Source organism: Lolium rigidum, chromosome 7, assembly GCF_022539505.1.
Source record: "Lolium rigidum isolate FL_2022 chromosome 7, APGP_CSIRO_Lrig_0.1, whole genome shotgun sequence".
Taxonomy (NCBI): domain Eukaryota; kingdom Viridiplantae; phylum Streptophyta; class Magnoliopsida; order Poales; family Poaceae; genus Lolium; species Lolium rigidum.
In genome coordinates, this window is record NC_061514.1 from 244,607,571 (window position 1) to 244,630,043 (window position 22,473).

General features: G+C 47.2%; 1 protein-coding gene and 1 pseudogene across 4 annotated transcripts; both read right to left on the reverse strand.

Moving 5' to 3' along the window:
- Positions 1–9,139, reverse strand: part of LOC124672594 — a 51,146-nt pseudogene extending 42,007 nt beyond the window's left edge.
- A 1,441-nt stretch (positions 9,140–10,580) lies between these two features.
- Positions 10,581–12,528, reverse strand: LOC124675752 (serine/threonine-protein kinase ATG1t-like). Of its 4 annotated transcripts, XM_047211829.1 has the most exons (8): positions 12,277–12,528; positions 12,084–12,201; positions 11,911–11,969; positions 11,745–11,809; positions 11,379–11,472; positions 11,225–11,305; positions 11,042–11,153; positions 10,581–10,958 (listed from the first exon to the last, which is right to left on the reverse strand). In XM_047211829.1, exons 1-8 carry the CDS (start codon positions 12,526–12,528, stop codon positions 10,894–10,896), a joined length of 846 nt encoding a protein of 281 aa, XP_047067785.1. In that variant the 3' UTR covers positions 10,581–10,893. The 4 variants fall into 4 exon arrangements, with proteins under 4 accessions (XP_047067785.1, XP_047067784.1, XP_047067783.1 ...); XM_047211828.1 differs by having other exon boundaries at positions 11,042–11,144; positions 12,084–12,528; XM_047211827.1 differs by having other exon boundaries at positions 12,084–12,528.
- Between the last annotated feature and the right edge of the window lie 9,945 nt (positions 12,529–22,473).

The following is a 22,473-nucleotide window of genomic DNA, read 5'->3' on the forward strand; positions in this document are numbered from 1 at the left end:
TGTTATCGCCAGATTTTGGCCAAATCAGGAGATAGGCCGTAAGTGAAGATGGGCTTGAAGGATGTATATGTGGAGCGTCTTTGAAGCGGCCTTGCGCGAAGAGTTGGGCTAGATTTCCCGTGTATCTGTAAATATAGTAGATCGCATCTTAGATTAAAAGATAGAGTTTAACCCGTGCACGGTTAGGTGCACGCCTGAATTAGAAAGTCCCCTAGACTATAAATATGTATCTAGGGTTATCAAGAAAGGAGGACAATCACGTTCACAACAAACACAAATCAGGCGCATCGCCACCCCTTATTTCGAGGGTTTCTTCCGGGTAAGCATCATGCTGCCTAGATCGCATCTTGCGATCTAGGCAGTACACGTTTATTCGTCTACCTTGTGCTACTCGTCTTGAAGCGTTGTTGATGGCGAGTAGCACTACTTATCTTTAGGTGTTTAGGGGCTTGCATTGATGCTTTCTTATGCATATCTGCTTGGCAATGCCGTCCCTCGACACCTAGCTGCCCTTACGCCTATCTGGGTGTAAGGGCAGCATCTTGCTTGTTCGTTACTTAGTAGATCCGATCTGTTATAGTTGCTCCTTGTTCTGCAAGGATTAGTTTAATATCTGCATGATTAGGCCTTATGCTGGGGTCGGACGATCCGGTAGTGCGTTAGGTGTTGTTTACCGTTCCTGCAAGGGATGTTCCGGGAATTGACCTAGTGTTGGTTTTTAGGCCTCTTGTAGGGGTAGTTTTCATCATCTTTCGTATCTGCTAGGCCCAACTACGCGTAGGATGTTCCGGTTATGCGGTGAAAACCCTAAACTGTCGTAGATCGTTTTAGCTTTGTTTTGATCAAGCGGGATCCCCATGTCATTGCAAATCCAACGTGAACCATGGGGCGATCGGCTCTTTGAGCCGATCCACGAGGAAACCTCGAGAGCCGAGAGGGCTCGTATTTAATGTTTACGTGTCTACCATGCAGGAAACTCGAAGCAATCTAACACCTTCCCGATCGGGTCTAGGTCGGGTGGCACGCCCTAGCAACCGCCGGGACGTGGGCTGGAAAACTTGCGGGACGACGCGAGGTGCCAGGGTCCACTAAGCGGCCTTGGGAGCCTCCCGGCTCTTCGTGTTGCTTAACCACTGCTCGCCGGTGGGCTTTGGCGGGTAACACATTCTGGCACGCCCGGTGGGACCATCTTCTGCAACATCCACGTCAACACCTGCATCCGAGATGGCAGAAGAACCGATCAAGTACGAGGAGCTCCTCGCGAGCATAAGAAGAAGTACGATGAGCCGAAGGCCATCCGTGAAGCCGAACTCATCGGCTCCTTTGAGAAGACCCGGTCGCACGGCATCGAGTTCAAAGGATTCACACCCCAAGGCGTACTCGAGGGTTTGGATCCGTCTCTCCCTCGGAGGAACGTGCCGGAGCCTCGCGACAGGAAATCAACTACGTTGTGGCCCATTCGCTACATCGGCATTCTGAGAGCCTGGTGAACACTTTGGAGCGCGTTGCGCTTCATGTGGTGCAGGAAATCATGAAGCATCAGTACTCCCCCTCAGGACCTGTTCTAGGAACTCACCAGGGAGAGATGCAACTCCACACCAGGCCACCATTGCCGTACGCGATGGCAGCTCCACAGCAACAAGGTTCACCGGCATACGTCGTCTACAAGGTTGGAGGTGATCCTGGCGACTACCAGTTCTTATATGAGCCGCCCAAGGAGATCCCACACGGATACGTGTGCACATACGTGCCGGACTGCAACAACTGGACACAAGCAATCCAAACTTCGGCAGGAGGAATTGCCGGAGCAGGAGCGATTGTTACGGCAGGAGGGACGGCTGGAACGACGGGGAGTTTGGGAGCGGACGGCGAGAAGCGGGCGTGGCTAACTAAATATGCCACCGCACCAAGCCATGAAAGCTCAACTGCTACAGCTTCCGCCGTGGATCAGATCAGTGCAGTCTTGAGAGACCAGTTCGGTATCCTGCCGAAGAAGAAAATAATCGGCTATTCCAAGCCGTATCCCAATGAGTTTGACCTGATCCCGCTACCACCTAAGTATCGGCTCCCTGACTTCACAAAATTCAGTGGATCAGAAGGCTCTAGTTCAATTGAACACGTGAGCCGATACTTGGCCCAGCTGGGCATGGTTTCAGCATCGGATCAGCTACGTGTGAGGTTCTTTGCGCAATCTCTCACCGGTCCGGCTTTTGGATGGTACACCTCGCTGCAGCCAAATTCAGTTCGATCATGGAAGCAGCTGGAAGAGCAGTTTCACACACTATATCATTCAGAAGCCACTGAAGTTGGCATTGCCGAACTGACCCAGGTTCGGCAAAGGCGGGGAGAGACGGTGTCTGAATATATTCAGCGTTTCAGAACTGTCAAGAACCGATGTTATTCGGTTCATTTATCTGAGAAAGAAGCAGTCGAGCTGGCCGTGGCGGGACTCGGAGCGCCATTCAAGGATCCGACGTTCCAAGTGGAGTACAATTCGCCGGCGCACATGGTCCGGAGACTAACCTCGTATGAACAGCGCCACCCGAACCTGTACCAAGAAGTACAAGCGCACGATAAGCCCGGTTGATGCCGATGAGAATGAAGATTCGCGGAAGATCGGGAAGTCGCGGTGGCTGAATGGGCTCGGACGGCGAGTGCGTGTGTCCCGCAAATGGGTGAATCCACCGGGGCCTCCCGGAGGGTTTGACTTTGATGTGAGCAAAGCCGAGCAGATTTTTGATCCGCAGCCCACGGCCCCACGGCCAGCCCTCTCACGGTGCGCCCTCGGGCTCTCGGCGCGCGACTCCTCGTCAACGTCATGCCGCTGCGTGCCGTCCCCGGTGACGGCACCGGTGGATGTACCCGAGCTGTTCCATCATCTTCCTCTCCACGTCGCAAAGCATGAGGCGGAGGTCCGTGATGCGTGGGTGCATGTCATCGCCGCCACCATAAAAGAAGTGTGCCTCTTTGCCGACCTCCACCCAGCTCGCACCCGCCCCTGCTTCTTGAGGCCCCGGCGCCGCATGGTTTCGCGCACCCGCCGGCACTCGCGCCACTCCCCGGCCTCCGCGAAAATGTTCGACGGCATCACGTAGTTTGCCGGGTTGTCGCCATCCATGGCTAGGAGGGTGTCGCCCACCTCCTCGCCCACGGCGACGTTCTTGTGCACCCTACAGGCCCCGAGCAGCGTTTGCCACACACCAACGGTTGGCGCCATCGGCATTGTCGCGATGAGGTCCTTGGCCTCGCCAAGCTCTCCACACTACAAGAAATCTGCCATAAGTTGACAAAAATAAGGTGTCACTGAAACGTCACTAATGGCTACTTGTGACGTTACGGTGACGCTTTTCAAAACGTCGAAAGCTGGGAGTCAGCGATGGATCGCTTAAGACGTTCCACTTGAAAACGTCGTAGAGCTTTGTGACGTTTTAAAATGTCACTGACGGCATGACATTCTCAAAACGTCATGGGCACTCGCCCCGAGTCCGGCGTGGCGGTCCTACGTGGCAAAATTATGACGAAACCAAAACGTCTTAATTCGAAATCAGCCCGGTCCAATTCCGTATTCTACATGGGCCGAGCCCAATAATTCCAGACCTTTTACCGTAAGAATTGGCCTTTGTTTTGGTCCATTTCTGTTTTGGGCCTTAGCCTTTTTGCACCCTTTTTCTATTTTGGGCCTCATCATTTTTACAGACCTTTCTCTATTTGGGCCTTAGCCTTTTACGATCCATTTATTCTTGGGTTGGTCAGGTTTATATTAACAAGATTAGACAATATATAAACATCAACACATGAATACATGAAATCAGATATATATACAAGAAAGACACCGACAACAGATTCATATTCATATCATACAGAAAACATCCATCGCAAGACCAGCAGTATCATACAGACAACAGATTCATATTCATATTCATATCATGGAGCAGCAGCATCGCACCAGCAGTATCCCAACTATCCACCCGTGGGTTTGGGTGAACCCCAATCATCACATGTCGGTGCTTCGTGCTCCTGCTCGCAGACCGACATCCCTGCTCACTGAGCTTGTCGCTGGCCACCATGCACCTGCTCGCCCATTTTCAAGTTAGATTATCTTTAGCTAACTTTGGTGATACATAAACAAGATAAGACATCGACTCAAAGATGAAAGAAATGTAATGCAAAATCTGAGCCAGGGAAACAACAAGTACTTCGATAAGACATCGACTCAAAGATGAAAGAAAACAGACTTGCATCAAGTTCCGGATTAAGTTACGGGGACAAAGTACTTACGGCAGCATCAAGTGCAATGAATTAACGAGCAAGAGCACTAAGCCGAGCAAGCAAAGGTAGGCATGGTGTAGTTTGGTGCTTTACGGTAATGTCAAGATATAGATGATAAACATATAATTTTAGTAGAAAGTCATTTTGTCCTGATATAGAATATAAAACTGCAGTACTATCATGATACTTCATGGTTAATATCAATCTTAAATGTACGAGATACATGGCTCCTCAACTCAGTAAAAGGGAAAAATACAGTATAGCATGTGCAATAAATGACGCATTTCAAACTCCTCACGGGATCAATCCTAGTATACAAAGGGGGGCGCTGGGAGCATCAGACAGTGCATTACCAAACTCCGTGTGCTGGGTATTCTCCGCATCGGTCTGCCCCTGCAGCTTCTCCAGCTCGGCCAAGTATCCGTCCTCCAGGTCCACGTACCACCGGATGCATCAGATCACAATTAGTACATGATATAATTCTTGACATTTCTCTCAAATTCGGTAAAGCCCATCATATGTCAGACCTCACTAACAATCAGACACTACATATTAAACTGCGCTATGTATTCTCGTCCTATGTTCTTCACAATACTATCTAGCAGATATAAAGACGGCAATGTCTATTCGGCGGGCACCTGCAAGCATTGCAGAATGATTCCTGTCACGCAAAGGAACCTTAGGTGTAGAAATACGTAACAGAATGTTTGCTTTTAGGTTAGTTAGTTGTCAAGTTGGTTCCACTAGCAGGGCTGGCACGGCGGCACGCCGCGCCTTTCTTGTAGACATGAGCCGAAGAACAAAAGGTATTTAGTTGCGAGCTAGAGTGGGCATTTGGCTAAGTGTAGTGTGTGGATATATTCAGAGCTAAGTACATCACTATTTTGTACGGTGAGCTGCTGCAATCACAGGGAGAGCGTAACAGTACAGAAGTGCATCGACGCATCATGACAGGGACTTAACAGTGCAGTAGCTGGTAGTCTTGTATAGGACTGGCAGGAAGTTCTTTGCATAAGGACAGATAAGGTGGATAACATATTAACATAATAGCTAACATGACAATCTCAAGGTGGATTTCTTTGCCGATGCAGTGACTACGGCAGCAGACAAAACACAAAATTCTATAGGTGGGTCTTCGGGATAGGTGGCAGTTGGTGACGCCGTTTCTATTGCAAAGGAAATTGCTTAGCACCATTGATAGCTATTTTACTATAGACCATCCAGCTGATTCTGCAGTTGTTTTTCCCTTTTTACCTGATCAAAGGCGATGGCTCATTTGGGGGAAACAATTCCTTGGTTTGCTTCTTCTTTCCGTGAGGTGAACTGTCAACAGCGAAAATGTATGCACAAGGTGCAATGCATTGTCGTTTTATTTTCTGGTCAGGTTCTCATTGGCACTGAAAAGAGATACAAATAAGTAGTCAATGTGGGAATTAGAGTGGGGATTTTACCAAGCAAAAATGCTAAATCTAATTGCAAAAACTGCCCTTATGCACAGGGAAACAGGGCCACTGCAACTCTGCAAAATCGCGCTCCATGTATGCAGGCAAAATTAGTAGATAACTGAAAACTATCTATGCAGTTCGTGAGTAGATGCTAGAAAAAACTTATTATAACTTTATTTCAAGAAATGTACACCACACTCATCACTATAATAGTGAAGTTTGTTTAGGCGAATGGTAGCACAATTCGAATCTTGTCATGCTAAAGAATGCCAAACAAAAGTATAGTAGTTATTTAATATTGCTTACTGTGTGTCTTCTTCAAGATTATAAAAAAAGTTGTTTCTAACATTCTACTTGAGCCTGCACCTATTTCACGACATAATAAGACATGCAGTTTCACAGAATAAAATCCCGTACACAAAGTATTCTAGGAACCTGTCTGTCATCAATTCATCATAACAAACTTCTGCGGTGTCAATTTTAGTTCAGTTTCAGCCTATCAACAATTCCTAGCCAAAATATGCACAATCATCTAAACTGCTAGGCGAATGAGGTAAATAATAATGTTTAAGTGCAGCTTAAAAGGGAGGAGGGTATGGCGTTACCTTCCGGGACTTCTTCTCGCGCACCATGTACCTGGTCCTGGACACCTCCGACAGCCACTGCCCTGGATAGATCATCTGCACAAACACACACGCACAAGCAAATCATGTCAGTTTCATATCAACTAATAATGCAAGAAAGAAAAATGGGGCGAGTATTTCAGTGACAGTGACTGATTCCATACGCTGACATTCTTCTCGACGGCCTTGGGGCGCACGGGCAGCTTGGTGCCCTTCATGGCCAGGAAGTCCTCCTCCTTCTCCTTGCGAGACAGCTGCGTCTGGATCCGCGGCAGCTCCGGCCGAGCCGCCGCCACCAGCTTCTGCAGCTCCGTCGGCTGCTGCTGAGCCTGCGGCTTCTGCTGCTGCCTGGGCGACTCGGGGGCGGCCGGCGCCTTTCCCTTCTCCTTTTCTGTAGCACGATGCGGCCTGGCCGGCGGCTGCTGCTGCGGCTGATTCTCGGCCTTGACCACCACCGCCGCCGGCTGCTGCTGCTTCTGCTGCTGCTCGGCGCTGGCGCGAGCCTCCTCCGCGGATCTGATCATCACCATCATAGCGATTAGCGAGCGTCAAACACTTGAGAGCGACGCCACCAAAACTAATCGGAAAGTTTTGTCTCCGATTCGTTGATCGCTTGGTTGGGGGTAAAGGCTGGGTGGGGGTTAGCAGCAACTGAACAATCTATGTGTCTCGTCGGCACATAACAACTCAACCCGACGGCGGTGGAAAGAATGGTGGACGCGGCAGCGGCGGCGAAGGGATATGCCCAGCCCGGAGCATAAACAAACACGGCGGAGGCCATGGGGAAGGGGGATCTAGGGTTTCGGTGGATGGGGAAGGGGAGCGCCGCGGCGGGCTAGGGTTTGGGATGGTGGCGACGAGGGCGAGGAGGAGTTGGCCGGGATCTAGGCCGGAGAGCAGCGGCGGCGGAAGGAACATGGACATGAGGTCTGGCCGGGATCTAGGGTTTGGAGTGGTCTGGCCGGCGCGGGTCGGTCAGCTTTGTTGGGTCGGTCCAAAAGTTTTCGGCGCGTGTGGCCCAAATTTTTTGGCGCGAATGGGAAAATCCTGCGTGGCAATTTCGATTCTGTTTGGTGCGTTGGATGCTTCGGACGGTTGAGATCCAAGTCTTGGGCTGATCCTTGGTAGGTTGTTTCCTGTCTTCTGATTGGCTAAATTTTTTTGGCATGCTAATGACGTTGTTGATTTGTCGCAATCGGCATTGGAAAAACGTTCGTAGGCCACTTAATTTTGCTAATGACGTTTTGACCTAAATTGCCAATGACGTTTTTGTCCAATAACGTCACGATTTTCTAGGGTTTTGCCCCCCTCGAGTGGCCAAGGACGGTCAAAGCTAGGAACGTCATAAAGCTATGACATTTTGATTTCCAGTCATAAAAAAAACGTCATATTATGGCAGATTTCTTGTAGTGCCAGCACGGCCAAGCAGATCGACCATGCACGCGTAGTGTTCTGCTCTCAGTCTCAGCCGCCGGTCTTGACGGATTATCGAGAAGTACTGGCGGCATTCTTCAACAAGGCCAGAGTGGCTGCACGCGGACGAGGAGGGCGAGATAGGCCACCTCGTCGGGCTCGATGCCTTCGACTCTCATTTCCTCAAACATGTCGATGGCTTCACGGCCATGGCCATGCTTCCGGAGCCATTGATCATTGTGGTCCATGAGACAACATTCCTTGCTACCGTCTCCCTGAACCGCCGCTCTGCCTCGTCGCTCAGCCCGCACTTGAGGTACATGTCGACCAGGGAGTTAGCCACCGACACATCCTGACCGGTCGGATCCTTGACCGTGTAGCAGTGCACTTGCCTCCCTTGCTCCACGAGAGCAAAATCTGCAAATACGCCAACGACACTGGACATGATATGCCCATCGGCTCGGACGCCGGAGCTCCAGAACCTGCCGAACAGCTCCAACGCTTCCTTCACCTGCCCCTCCTGCGCATGCCCGATGATCACCGTCGTCCACTGGATGGCATTCTTCTTTCCCGGCCGATCAACATCCGCATCGCCGCGAGCGGTACCGGCATTTGACGTACACATCCAGGAGTGCGCCGGCAAGGATGGCGTTGGACGCCGTGGAGACCCTCGGATCGCCATCGCCGCATGAACCTGCGCACCCTCGCGAGCCGCGCCAAGGGTGCTGCAAGCTTTCAGCAAGCTGGCAAAGGTGAACTCATCGGGCTGACCACCTTCCTCGTCTCGCCGTCGCTGCATCTCCCGGAAGACGAGCAACGCGTCCCTCGCCATGCCGGCGTGCGCGTATCCGGAGATCATGGCGTTCCAGGCCACGAGGTTCCTGAACGGCGCACCATCAAACACCCGCCGCGCGTCACTGACCCTTCCGCCCTTGGAGTACAGAAGCACCAGCGAGTTGGCGATGACGCCGTGCCCCTCGAACCCCATCCTGACGCATCCTCCGTGCACGCAAACGCCGGCGCCGGTGTCACCGACCACGCCGCACGCCTTCAAGGTCGCCGAGAGCGTGAACTCGTTTGGCGCGGCCTCCGAGAGGCGCCACATCGCCCCGAACAGCCGGAGGCACTCCCTGGCGCCCCCTGCTGCAGGAAGCCCACCATGAGGGCCGTCCACGACACCACGTTCCTCTCGGGCATGCGGTCGAACACCTCGCGGGCCATGTCGAGCTTACCGCACTTGGCGTACATGTCGACCAGGTTGTTGCTCAGCATGGTGTCCGAGCCGAAGCCGAGCTTGAGCAGCGCGCCGTGGAGCTGCACGCCGCCGCGGATGGCCGCGCTCCTCGCGCTCGCCCGGAGGAGGTCCGCGAGCATCTTCCGCCGCTCCATTGGATTCGCGGTGAGGGTGGGAGTGCCACTGCCGGGAGGGGTCTGGCTGGGGCGATACGATACCGCGGCAAGATCAGCATGGAGGCATGCGCGGCGGCGCCAGCCGGCCGCGAGCGCGTCCGGTGCGTGCCAGGAGTGGCGTCGGCCGTGGGAGAGAGATGCTGAGTAGTGGGGCGACGGACCACATGTCAGTGAGGAAAGGGCAGAAAAAAGAACCTTAACTGTGCCACATGTAACACATGTAAGTTTTCAGGGTAAATTTTGATTGAATTCAAGTGACTGTTATTTCAAGGTTTTCTCTGCTAAAGATTGAGCCAATGTATTAGGCAGATTCTCTTGGTGTTTTTTCTGTAAATTTTGAAGTAGTGGAAGTGTGGCTTTCAAGGTTCAATTTAAATTTGGCTCAAAGTCATTTATGTGTTCATATGGAAACTTTGAAATTGACGGCATATTTAGTTTTTAAAGGTATGAGATAATTTCGAACTCGCTAGGTTTTTCGCAGTTTGCTACACAAATTGTCTGATACCATATAGGCATTCTTGGGGATGAAAGACATTTTTATAGCTCATGTAAGAGCGTTCTTGGAGATGGCAGAAAAACCCTTTTCTAGGAAGACAGTTGGGTTGGACACAAGCCACAGGCTGCAAAAGTTACTGCTACATGGGGCCGAAAGATGGCGCAAGTGGCGCAAGAGGTCTTCGGGCAGAATCACAGATTGAATCCTGTGAGGAGAGGAGGATTAGCACCTAATTTGGTTTCTGCAAAACCTCAAATCTGTAACATCGTCATCTGTCATCGTTTGTCTTAGCTATCTTTCTCTGTAGTGGGGTGTAGCCTGAAAACTTGTAATTTTGGTTCAAATACCTAGCCTGTGGTTTGTTGCTTGGATGGTTAGGCTTTCCTTCTGGCCTCTCTTTAGTTTCAAGTTGGATAGATAGCACGTTTGTCCTGGTTTTCATGTTGAGTTAGTTCCTTGAACCATGTAATGTTCTGAGTGACTCTCAGTTTCTAATGAAACTGGGGATCCCCTGTGGGGTTCCTTTTTCCGAAAAAAAAAATATAGGCATTCTTGCTGTCTTTACTCCTCTTTTATTCTTGTAGCACTTCCTTGAACGATTCATCATATTCATTCCGTCTTTCACTACTATAACCAGATCAAATGGAAGGTGAGGTGCACCAAGATACATGGGTGCTCTCTGTCTCTGCCTTTTTTTTCCTTTTCAAAAGATTTCTAACCTGCATATTTCAGTTGTTTCAATGGCATCAAGTACTCAGGTGTATTTACCTCGACAGGCCTGCTTGACTGAGAAAACAAGCTAGTCAGGGAAGAGAGTATTTTATTTTCATCATGTATGTAAGGTACAAGTGTTTTCTTTCATTTGTATATGTAGAAGCCATCAGTTGTATATGAGCGGAATTAAGTAAAGCATGCCACAAACAATGTCAGCCACAACACTGCTTGCAAACCAGAACAGACGAAGTAGTAGCACCAGAAAAAATACATGACTGTAAAACCTATACTTATTACCATTTTGTATTGTGGACTGGTTCAAGAATCCAATGTTTTTTTTTCAGTTATAATGTACGTCAAAACGGGTCTTCACTTTTATAAATTCCCTAGATATCCATACCTTTTATATACATCAAGTCAAGAACCAATCAACTGATCCTAAGCTTTGAAGTCAGTCCAGTACAACAAACAAGTCAGTGAATCCTCTGCTTCAGACAATACTGCTCAGCGCCAATATCTAGTTTCACTGTGGCATTTGTGGCCTGAGGAAGCCGTGGTTGATGAAATCTTGCAAGGACAGCCGCTCAACTGAAAAGGGCATCGAAATGTATAACATCCAGAGTTTCAGCAATTTTTAAGTGAAGTAAGAGGCAACATGACCAGTGTCAAACCTGGATTTGTGCGTAGTAGTCTGGTGCATATGTCGATAGAGTCAGGATGCAGGCTGGGGGTGACGAGTTCCGAGAATGGCAGAGAGCTAGTTCTGTTTATGCACTGAAGCAACTAAAGAACGAAATATTTGAGCCAAGGACCGCTGCGAAATCTAAATTTCTGATAGACCTAAACCCTAGTACCTGCACATTGCTTCTACCATGGAACGGCGGGTAACCATTCAAGAGCTCGAAGAGGATCGCACCGATACTCCACAAGTCTACCTGCACAGATATTTTCAGATTTCTCCTATTCGTGTTGGCCAAAAATGTCGGGCATGTGAAACATACAGCATACCTTGTCATCATACTTCTGAAACAGCATGACTTCTGGTGCCATGTACAAACGAGTGCCACATGCTGTGTCTGCATATTCCCCAGGATGAAGAACCCTAACAAGCAGCAACAGATGTGACATTGATCTCTGTTTGTCCAAAAACACGATGCCTAACGAGCCTAACTTATCAGATTACAACCAATACATCAAGTTTAGCATCATGACTTGTTTTCTGGCCGCTACTTTTATGTGGCTCAGTAGCTAACAGAAGTTGAAAGACTGTCGAATGATCTCACAGTTAACTGAAAGAATAGCAACTTCTGCTTGCATTCCTATTTGACTAAGATGAGTACAATCAATCCAGGAGTTGTACATTTTAGAAGGTACCTGGAGAGGCCGAAATCAGATATCTTGAGTATCGCATCGCTGCCAGGACAAGAGAGTAGGATATTCTGCAACATTCAACGCTTCCATCAGTTCAAAAAAGATGGTTGAACCTAGTTATCAAACATTATACACACAAATAAATTAAGAGTGATTTCAGTCCCTGGACCTCAGGTTTCAAGTCCCGGTGGACGACATGGTGCCTGCGGAGCACTTGCAAACCAGATCCTGCCAGCCACAAGGGGCAAGCTCATTTTCTTTCACATCACATCTTGTATTACCACAAGCTTGCATGTGTGCAATCGAAACAATTGGGAATGGCTGATGGGTCAATCAATTTACCGATTTGTCTCATGAAATTTCTGGCCACGCGCTCCTCCACCCTGCCGCTCCGCTCGATGTAGCTCGCCAGGTCTCCTCCCTCGCACAGTTCCATGACGAGGTAGAGGCAACCCTGGGTCTGAGACAAAATGAACACCAATCCGATTGGTAGGAGAAGACAGATGACATAATTAGGGGCAAGGGAAGGCTGTACCTGGATGACTTCGAGGAGGCGGACGATGTTGGGGTGGCTGACGGCAGCGAGGAAGCGGAGCTCGCAGTCGAGGCTGTCCCGGAGGCGGCCGGGGAGACCGGCGAGCCGCACCTGCTTCACCGCCGCGGGGGCGCCGGTCGACAGCAGGACCGCGCGCCACACGGACGTGAACGGGGGCCTCCCGCCCAGGCGCTCCCGCAGCTCGTAGCCGCTCACCGTCGCCGGCGCCTCCTCCGTACTCCTCCCTGCCATCGACAATTTTTTTTTTTTAGGGAAATAGAGAAAGAACTAGTAGAAAAATGTGAGAGTACAAGAATAGTCCTAAATAGCAGGATATTCACTTGCCTCATAGGAGCAATTGCTCCTGTTAGGTGAATCAATATTTCGAAGTGTCAAGGAGTGAAAGGAGAAAAGGTTGCTTCACCAATTAGTTCAGCGTTTTCCATTAAGGGCTCCTTTGATTCAAAGGATTTGCGTAGGAATTGTGTAGGATTTGGTTCCTATGGGAAAATTTCCTATACATGTTGTTTGATTCATAGGAACATAGCCTATAGGAAAAATTCCTATAGGAATCTTGTAGTGTAATTCCTATAGGAAAAAAACATTAGCTCATACCTCATGGAAAAAATTCCTTTGCTACAATCAAACAAACTTCATCTTCCTATAGGATTCAAGTAGACATGCCATTCCAATCCTATATCTTTCCTATTCCTATGTTTTTCCTATCCTTCAAATCAAAGGAGCCCTAAAGCTTTAACTATGAATTTTTATTTGTCAGGAAACAACGCCAAAGGTGATAACACAGAGTAAACCCCGACTCGCCATTACAAGTCGAACATAGATGCATGCTTTTTCCCTAATGGGTCGGGTTCTACGGCAGATATTATAAGGAATGATCATGGTGAGGTTATTGGTGGCGGGACTTGGCCATTGCTAAACATATTAAGTCTAGCCTCTGCCGAAGCTATGGTTTTGAAGAATGGCATGTTGCTACTGGAAAATATTGGATGCTCTCGTGTAGAGGTGGAATCGATAGTTTGGAATTGATTACGAGCTTGCAATGGAGAAATTGAGCTTTGGAGTCCTTATTCAGCAATTCTCTTGCAATGGAGAAATTGAGCTTTGGAGTCCTTATTCGAGCAATTCCGCGGATTGTTTTCAGATTGCTCAAAGAATTGGAAGAATCTCTTTTCACATTGTCCCGGAGAAGCGAGAGAAGCAAATAAGACGGCGCATAATCAAGCTAGATTAAGTTTTGATTCTAATAATTTTTGTATTTGGGATAGTGATCCACCTCCATCTGTTTTGACGAGATGCTTTGAACGATGTAACTGTTGGGGGATGATCCCCGGTATGCCAAAGGCGTGCCAAACCGGATGGTTTGAACCATCAAGATACCGGTTTAAAGATCGTTCCGGAATGAGCAACTAGGCTCTTGGCTAAGTAAGTCTATACCGGTATCCCAGGAGGGGGATACCGGAAAGAGCAAAGAAGGTACCGGACTACCGGTACGAGGCTACACCGTAGCACGTCGGTAAGACTGGTCAAAGATTCTCTCAGGAGCTAGAGGACAAAGATGAGCGAAGCACTGTCAGCTTTAATCGAAGCTTTGGAGCTAAAGCAGGAATGATGACGTGAAATGTAGCCGAGGACGTCGGCCTCCCCGATTAAAGATGACTCGTGACGCACGGTATGACTAAAGTAAGCTTTGTAAAGTAGTTTGTCTAGTCAAAGATGCCATTAGGGTTTCTTCCTCTCGTAAGCCACCCTCTCCCCTATATAAGGAGAGGGGTACACCCATACGCGGACGATCAATCGAGTAAGTTATCTTGTATCCGAAAACATGTAACTCCTGTGGATGATCAAGGAATAGAAAGATCTAGAGGAGAATAGCTTCCTTGTGTGTCTTCTTCTTCTACCTCTGCCTATGGCCGAGTTCTTGAGGAAACCATCCGGAAGTCTCGTCCTATCTAATACCAAAACCCTCACCCGAATCCTCTAGCGCACATTCGGCCCCAACTTAAGCCATCCCATGGCATCCGTCCGTTCACCACGACGACGGCTTGGCGCCCACCGTGGGGCATGACAGTGGCGCTTGCTGGAGTTCATATTCGGGCGGGCATCCTCGACGGTCGACCGGCGAGCGGACGTCGTCACCGCGCTCGTCCGAACGCGTCCTACTCCATGGACTTCATCAACGACAACGCCGGCCGCTTCGCCAACGGCGGCATCTTCCCCAAGAACGGCCGCGTCATCGAGTTCGGCAGCCACCGTGTCTACTACGGCACCGTCCCGGCGCGCACGCCTTCGCCGGTGCGGTGGCGCCGGATCCGCCAAGGTGGCTCCGGCCGGCCGCGCCGCCGGTAGCGTGGAGGTGATGATGCAGGCGCCGCCGGCGAGCAAGGAGGCTGCGGATGAAGGCGCCGGGCCGTGCGGCATCGACCCGCCCGGCCAAGCCACCGCTGGAGCGTGACGCAGGCGCTACGGGAGCATCTTCCGCACCACCGGAGACACCACTCCAAACGGCGATGAACATGCTGGCGACGCCCGTCGCGCAGAACATCGACCCGGCAGCGGCTCAAGCGGAGCCGGAGGCGCAACGCCGTAAGCTGCTCTCGCGAACGGCGCCGACATCGTCCGAGCGTAGCGCGAGCTGAACCTAACCCTACGTGAGTATAACGCTGCCCATGGCTTTGCTTCAGTTAGTGCTCATGCTGCTAGGATACCGGAAAACCGGCTTAAGGCTCGCAATCTAGATCAGGATTTGCGTAAGGAAATTCTTGCCGGCAAAAGTACCTCTGCATCTGTGAGCATCGTAGAGAAACCTAAGTACAGTAGCCCAGATAAAACCATAAAAGCTGCTAAGGCTGCAGTAGAGCTATGTGAATCGCTTTCCGGAGAGGCTTTGGCAAAACAGCAGGAACGTGTTAGAGATTTGCTAGAAACAATTGAGCAGCAAAACGCTGAGCAGCTTGCTAAGTTGAACAAAGCTGTGGCTTCGAAGTCCGTGCGTTCAACAAAGAATGCCGGAAGCAAGTCCCATGGGCAGGCATCGTCCCCCCATCCGGACAGAAGAAGAGAAAAAGAGATGAATGCGCAGCAGATGACTGTGTATGATCCGGTTCTTGCCGGAAAACAACAAGCCGGGCAACACGATGCCGGTAGAAAAAGCCAAGGGGCAGCATCGAGGCTACGCCAAAGGAGGCTATGCCGGAAACAATCATGCCGGTAGATATGAAAGCGGGCAAAATTATCGAGCTGCAAGAGGCAGCGTATGAGGAGGAGGAAATGCTTCCACCGAGGTACCGGCGAGGCAAGGGCCGCGAGTACCGGAACATTACGATGAGGCCGATTCAGAGTCGAAGACTCACGAGCACACCGGAACCCATTGGGAGACACGCCTGGGAGAAAGATACCTGCCGTAACGGGATGCGAGGCACCGTGTGGATAGAGTGTATTTGTCCGAAATGATCGAGGCGAGAAGGTCCTCCGGGTCCAAAATGCTTTGGTCCAAGGATCATGAAAGAGGAACCACCGGTCCGCAACTTCCACGTTGCCCCGTGACACGAAAACATATGATGGCACCACTAAGCCGGAAGATTGGCTCGCGGATTACGTGACCGCGGTATACGTCGCTGGTGGCGGAGGAACCGTAGCTGGAGGAGGAAACCGGCGTTGGGCCGTAAGAATTGTACCATCATTCCTGGTGGGACCGGCACGACTCGGCTGAACAACTTGCCGGCAGGAAGCATAAACGGTTGGTTGGACTTTGAGGAAGCTTTTGTGAGTAACTTCAGCAGCACATACCGGAGGCCCAACAGGCCTCAGCAGCTCGCCTTGTGCGTGCAGCGCCCGCAGGAAACAGACCGGGACTACCTGGCTCGGTGGAACTCTGATACGTCTCCGACGTATCGATAATTTCTTATGTTCTATGCCATATTATTGATGATACCTACATGTTTTATGCACACTTTATGTCATATTCGTGCATTTTCTGGAACTAACCTATTAACAAGATGCCGAAGTGCCGCTTGCTGTTTTCTCGCTGTTTTTGGTTTCAGAAATCCTAGTAAGGAAATATTCTCGGAATTGGACGAAATCAAAGCCCAGGGGCCTATTTTCTCACGAAGCTTCCAGAAGTCCGAAGGAGAGACGAAGAGGGGCCACGTAGGGGCCACACTATAGGGCGGCGCGGCCCCCCTTGGCCGCGCGGCCCCGTGGTGTGGGGCCCCGTGCCGCCTCTTGACCTGCCCTTCCGCCTACTAAAAGCCTCCGTGACGAAACCCACGAGCACCGAGAGCCACGATACGGAAAACCTTACCGAGACGCCGCCGCCGCCGATCCCATCTCGGGGATCCAGGAGATCGCCTCCGGCACCCTGCCGGAGAGGGGAATCATCTCCCGAGGACTCTACACCGCCATGGTCGCCTCCGGAGTGATGAGTGAGTAGTTCACCCCCGGACTATGGGTCCATAGCAGTAGCTAGATGGTTGTCTTCTCCTCATTGTGCTTCATTGTTGGATCTTGTGAGCTGCCTAACATGATCAAGATCATCTATCTGTAATTCTATATGTTGTGTTTGTCGGGATCCGATGGATAGAGAATACTATGTCATGTTAATTATCAAGTTATTACATGTGTTGTTTATGATCTTGCATGCTCTCCGTTTCTAGTAGAGGCTCTGGCCAAGTTTTTACTTTTAACTCCAAGAGGGAGTACTTATGCTCGATAGTGGGTTCATGCCTGCATTGACACTCGGACGAAGTGACGGAAAGTTCTAAGGTTGTGTTGTGTCTGTTGCCACTAGGGATAAAACATTGGCGCTATGTCCGAGGATGTAGTTGTTGATTACATTACGCACCATACTTAATGCAATTGTCTCGTTGTTTAGCAACTTAATACCGGAGGGGGTTCGGATGATAACTCGAAGGTGGACTTTTAGGCATAGATGCAGCTTGGATGGCGGTCTATGTACTTTGTCGTAATGCCCAATTAAATCTCACTATACTTATCATGTCATGTATGTGCATTGTTATGCCCTCTCTATTTGTCAATTGCCCGACTCGTAATTTGTTCACCCAACATGCCTTTATCTTATGGGAGAGACACCTCTAGTGAACTCGTGGACCCCGGTCCATTCTTTAATACTCGAAATACAAATCTGCCGCAATACTTGTTTTACTCGTTTTCTCGCAAACAATCATCTTCCACACAATACGGTTAATCCTTTGTTACAGCAAGCCGAGTGAGATTGACAACCTCACTGTTTCGTTGGGGCAAAGTACTTTGGTTGTGTTGTGCAGGTTCCACGTTGGCGCCGGAATCCCCGGTGTTGCGCCGCACTACATCCCGCCGCCATCAACCTTCAACGTGCTTCTTGGCTCCTCCTGGTTCGATAAACCTTGGTTTCTTTCTCGAGGGAAAACTTGCTGCTGTGCGCATCATACCTTCCTCTTGGGGTTGCCCAACGAACGTGTGAAATACACGCCATCAAGCTCTTTTTCCGGCGCCGTTGCCGGGGAGATCAAGACACGCTCGCAAGGGGAGTCTCCACTTCTCAATCTCTTTACTTTGTTTTTGTCTTGCTTTATTTTATTTACTACTTTGTTTGCTGCATTATATCAAAACACAAAAAAAATTAGTTGCTAGCTTTACTTTATTTACTGTCTTGTTTGCTATATCAAAAACACAAAAAAATTAGTTTACTTGCATTTACTTTATCTAGTTTGCTTTATTTACTATTGCTAAAATGGCCACCCCTGAAAATACTAAGTTGTGTGACTTCACTAGCACAAATAATAATGATTTCTTATGCACACCTATTGCTCCACCTGCTACTACAACAGAATTCTTTGAAATTAAACCTCGCTTTACTTAATCTTGTCATGAGAGAGCAATTTTCTCGGTGTTAGTTCCGATGATGCCGCTGCCCATCTCAATAATTTTGTTGAACTATGTGAAATGCAAAAATATAAAGATGTAGATGGTGACATTATAAAATTAAAATTGTTCCCTTTCTCATTAAGAGGAAGAGCTAAAGATTGGTTGCTATCTCTGCCTAAGAATAGTATTGATTCGTGGACTAAATGCAAGGATGCTTTTATTGGTAGATATTATGAATTTCAAACAATTAGATAATGAACATGTTGCTCAAGCTTGGGAAAGAATGAAATCTCTGGTTAAAAATTGCCCAACCCATGGACTGACTACTTGGATGATCATCCAAACCTTCTATGCAGGACTAAATTTTTCTTCGCGGAATTTATTGGATTCAGCTGCTGGAGGTACCTTTATGTCCATCACTCTTGGTGAAGCAACAAAGCTTCTTGATAATATGATGGTTAATTACTCTGAATGGCACACGTGAAAGAGCTCCACAAGGTAAGAAGGTAAATTCCGTTGAAGAATCCTCTTCCTTGAATGATAAGGTTGATGCTATTATGTCTATGCTTGCGAATGATAGGACTAATGTTGATCCTAATAATTTTCCATTAGCTTCATTGGTTGCCCAAGAAGAACATGTTGATGTAAACTTCATTAAAAATAATAATTTCAACAACAATGCTTATCTGAACAATTCTAGTAATAACTATAGGCCATATCCTTATAATAATGGTAACGGTTATGCTAATTCTTATGGGAATTCTTACAACAATAATAGGAATACACCCCTGTACTTGAAGCCATGCTTAAAGAATTTATTAGTACACAAACCGCCTTTAACAAATCTGTTGAGGAAAAGCTCAATAAAATTGATATTCTTGTTTCTAGAGTTGATAGTCTTGCCTCTGATGTTGATCTTTTGAAATCGAAAGTTATGCCTAATAGGGATATTGAAAATAAAATTGTTACTACAGCAAATTCCATCCAAGTTAGAATTAATGAGAATATAAGATTAATGGCTGAACTGCGTGCTAGGTGGGATAGAGAAGAAATGAAAAACTAGCTAAAAAAGAAAATGTAGCTAAAGTTTGGACTATTACCACCACTAGCAATGCTAATGATTCATATGTTGCTGCACCTCCTACTATCAATGGTAAAATAATTGGTGTTGGCAATGCTTCTACTCCTAGTGCAAAGCGCGCAAAATTACCCGAAACTGCTAAACCGCTGAAACCGCTTGTGATAAAACCGCTGAAATTTTTTCCAACCTTGGGGATGATAATCCCATTGCTTTAGATTGTAATGATTTAGATTTTGATGATTGCCATATCTCTGAAGTTATAAAGTTCTTACAAAAACTTGCTAAGAGTCCCAATGCTAGTGCTATAAATTTGGCTTTCACAAAACATATTACAAATGCTCTCATAAAAGCTAGAGAAGAGAAACTAAAACTTGAAACTTCTATTCCTAGAAAGTTAGAGGATGGTTGGGAGCCCATCATTAAAATGAGAATCAAAGATTTTGATTGAAATGCTTTATGTGATCTTGGTGCAAGTATTTCTGTTATGCCTAAAAAAGTCTATGATATGCTTGACTTGCCACCATTGAAAAACTGTTATTTGGATGTTAATCTCGCCGATAATGCTAAAAAGAAACCTTTGGGGAAAGTTGATAATGTTCATATTATGGTTAACAATAACCTTGTCCCCGTTGATTTTGTTGTCTTGGATATTGAATGCAATGCATCTTCCCCATTATATTGGGAAGACCTTTTCTTCGAACCGTTGGTGCTACTATTGATATGAAGGAAGGTAATATTAAATATCAATTTCCTCTCAAGAAAGGTATGGAACACTTCCCTAGAAAGAGAATGAAGGTACCTTATGATTCTATTATTAGAACAAATTATGATGTTGATGCTTCATCTCTCGATGTTACTTGAGTTACACTTTCCGCGCCTAGCTGAAAGGCGTTAAAGAAAAGCGCTTATGGGAGACAACCCATGTTTTTACTACAGTACTTTGTTTTATATTTGTGTCTTGGAAGTTGTTTACTACTGTAGCAACCTCTCCTTATCTTAGTTTTATGTTTTGTTGTGCCAAGTAAAGTCTTTGATAGAAAAGTAAGTACTAGATTTGGATTACTGCGCAGTTCCAGAATTCTTTGCTGTCACGAATCTGGGTCTATCTCCCGGTAGGTAGCTCAGAAAATTACGCCAATTTACGAGCATGATCCTCAGATATGTACGCAACTTTCATTCAATTTGAGCATTTTCATTTGAGCAAGTCTGGTGGCCTAATAAAATCCATCTTTACGGACTGTTCTGTTTTGATAGATTCTGTCTTTTATTTCGCATTGCCTCTTTTGCTATGTTGGATGAATTTCTTTGATCCATTAATGTCCAAGTAGCTTTATGCAATGTACAGAAGTGTTAAGAATGATTGTGTCACCTCTGAACATGTGAATTTTTATTATGCACTAACCCTCTAATGAGTTGTTTCGAGTTTGGTGTGGAGGAAGTTTTCAAGGGTCAAGAGAGGAGGATGATATACTATAATCAAGAAGAGTGAAAAGTCTAAGCTTGGGGATGCCCCGGTGGTTCACCCCTGCATATTTCAAGAAGACTCAAGCATCTAAGCTTGGGGGTGCCCAAGGCATCCCCTTCTTCATCGACAAATTATCAGGTTCCTTCTCTTGAAACTATATTTTTATTCGGTCACATCTTATGTACTTTACTTGGAGCGTCTCGTTTGTTTTTGTTTATGTTTGAATAAGTTCATCATGCTTGTGTGGGAGAGAGACACGCTCCGCTGGTTCGTATGAACACATGTGTTCTTAGCTCATAGTATTCATGGCGAAGTTTCTTCTTCGTTAATTTGTTATATGGTTGGAATTGGAAAATGATACATGTAGTAAATTGCTATAATGTCTTGGATAATGTGATACTTGGCAATTGTTGTGCTCATGTTTAAGCTCTTGCATCATATGCTTTGCACCTATTAATGAAGAAATACATAGAGCTTGCTAAAGTTTGGTTTGCATAATTGGTCTCTCTAAAGTCTAGATAATTTCTAGTATTGAGTTTTGAACAACAAGGAAGACGGTGTAGAGTCTTATAATGTTTACAATATGTCTTTTATGTGAGTTTTGCTGCACCGGTTCATCCTTGTGTTTGTTTCAAATAACCTTGCTAGCCTAAGCCTTGTATCGAGAGGGAATACTTCTCATGCATCCAAAATACTTGAGCCAACCACTATGCCATTTGTGTCCACCATACCTACCTACTACATGGTATTTATCCGCCATTCCAAAGTAAATTGCTTGAGTGCTACCTTTAAAATTCCATCATTCACCTTTGCAATATATAGCTCATGGGACAAATAGCTTAAAAACTATTGTGGTATTGAATATGTACTTATGCACTTTATCTCTTATTAAGTTGCTTGTTGTGCGATAACCATGCTTCTGGGGATGCCATCAACTATTCTTTGTTGGGTATCATGTGAGTTGCTATGCATGTCCGTCTTGTCTGAAGCAAGAGAGATCTACCACCTTCATGGTTGGAGCATGCATATTGTTAGAGAAGAACTTTGGGCCGCTAACTAAAGCCATGATTCATGGTGGAAGTTTCAGTTTGGACATATATCCTCAATCTCATATGAGAATAATAATTGTTGCCACATGCTTATGCATTAAAGAGGAGTCCATTATCTCGTTGTCCATGTTGTCCCTGTATGGATGTCTAAGTTGAGAATAATCAAAAGCGAGAAATCCAAAATGCGAGCTTTCTCCTTAGACCTTTGTACAGTGCGGCATGGAGGTACCCCATTGTGACACTTGGTCAAAACATGTGCATTGCAAAGATCCGGTAGTCCAAGTTAATTAGGACAAGGTGCGGGCACTATTAGTATACTATGCATGAGGCTTGCAACTTGTAAGATATAACTTTCATAACTCATATGCTTTATTACTACCGTTGACAAAATTGTTTCATGTTTTCAAAATAAAAGCTCTAGCACAAATATAGCAATCGATGCTTTCCTCTGCGAAGGGCCATTCTTTTACTTTTATGTTGAGTCAGTTCACCTATCTCTCTCCATCTCAAGAAGCAAACACTTGTGTGAACTGTGCATTGATTCCTACATACTTGCATATTGCACTTGTTATATTACTCTATGTTGACAATTATCCATGAGATATACATGTTACAAGTTGAAAGCAACCGCTGAAACTTAATCTTCCTTTGTGTTGCTTCAATACCTTTACTTTGATTTATTGCTTTATGAGTTAACTCTTATGCAAGACTTATTAATA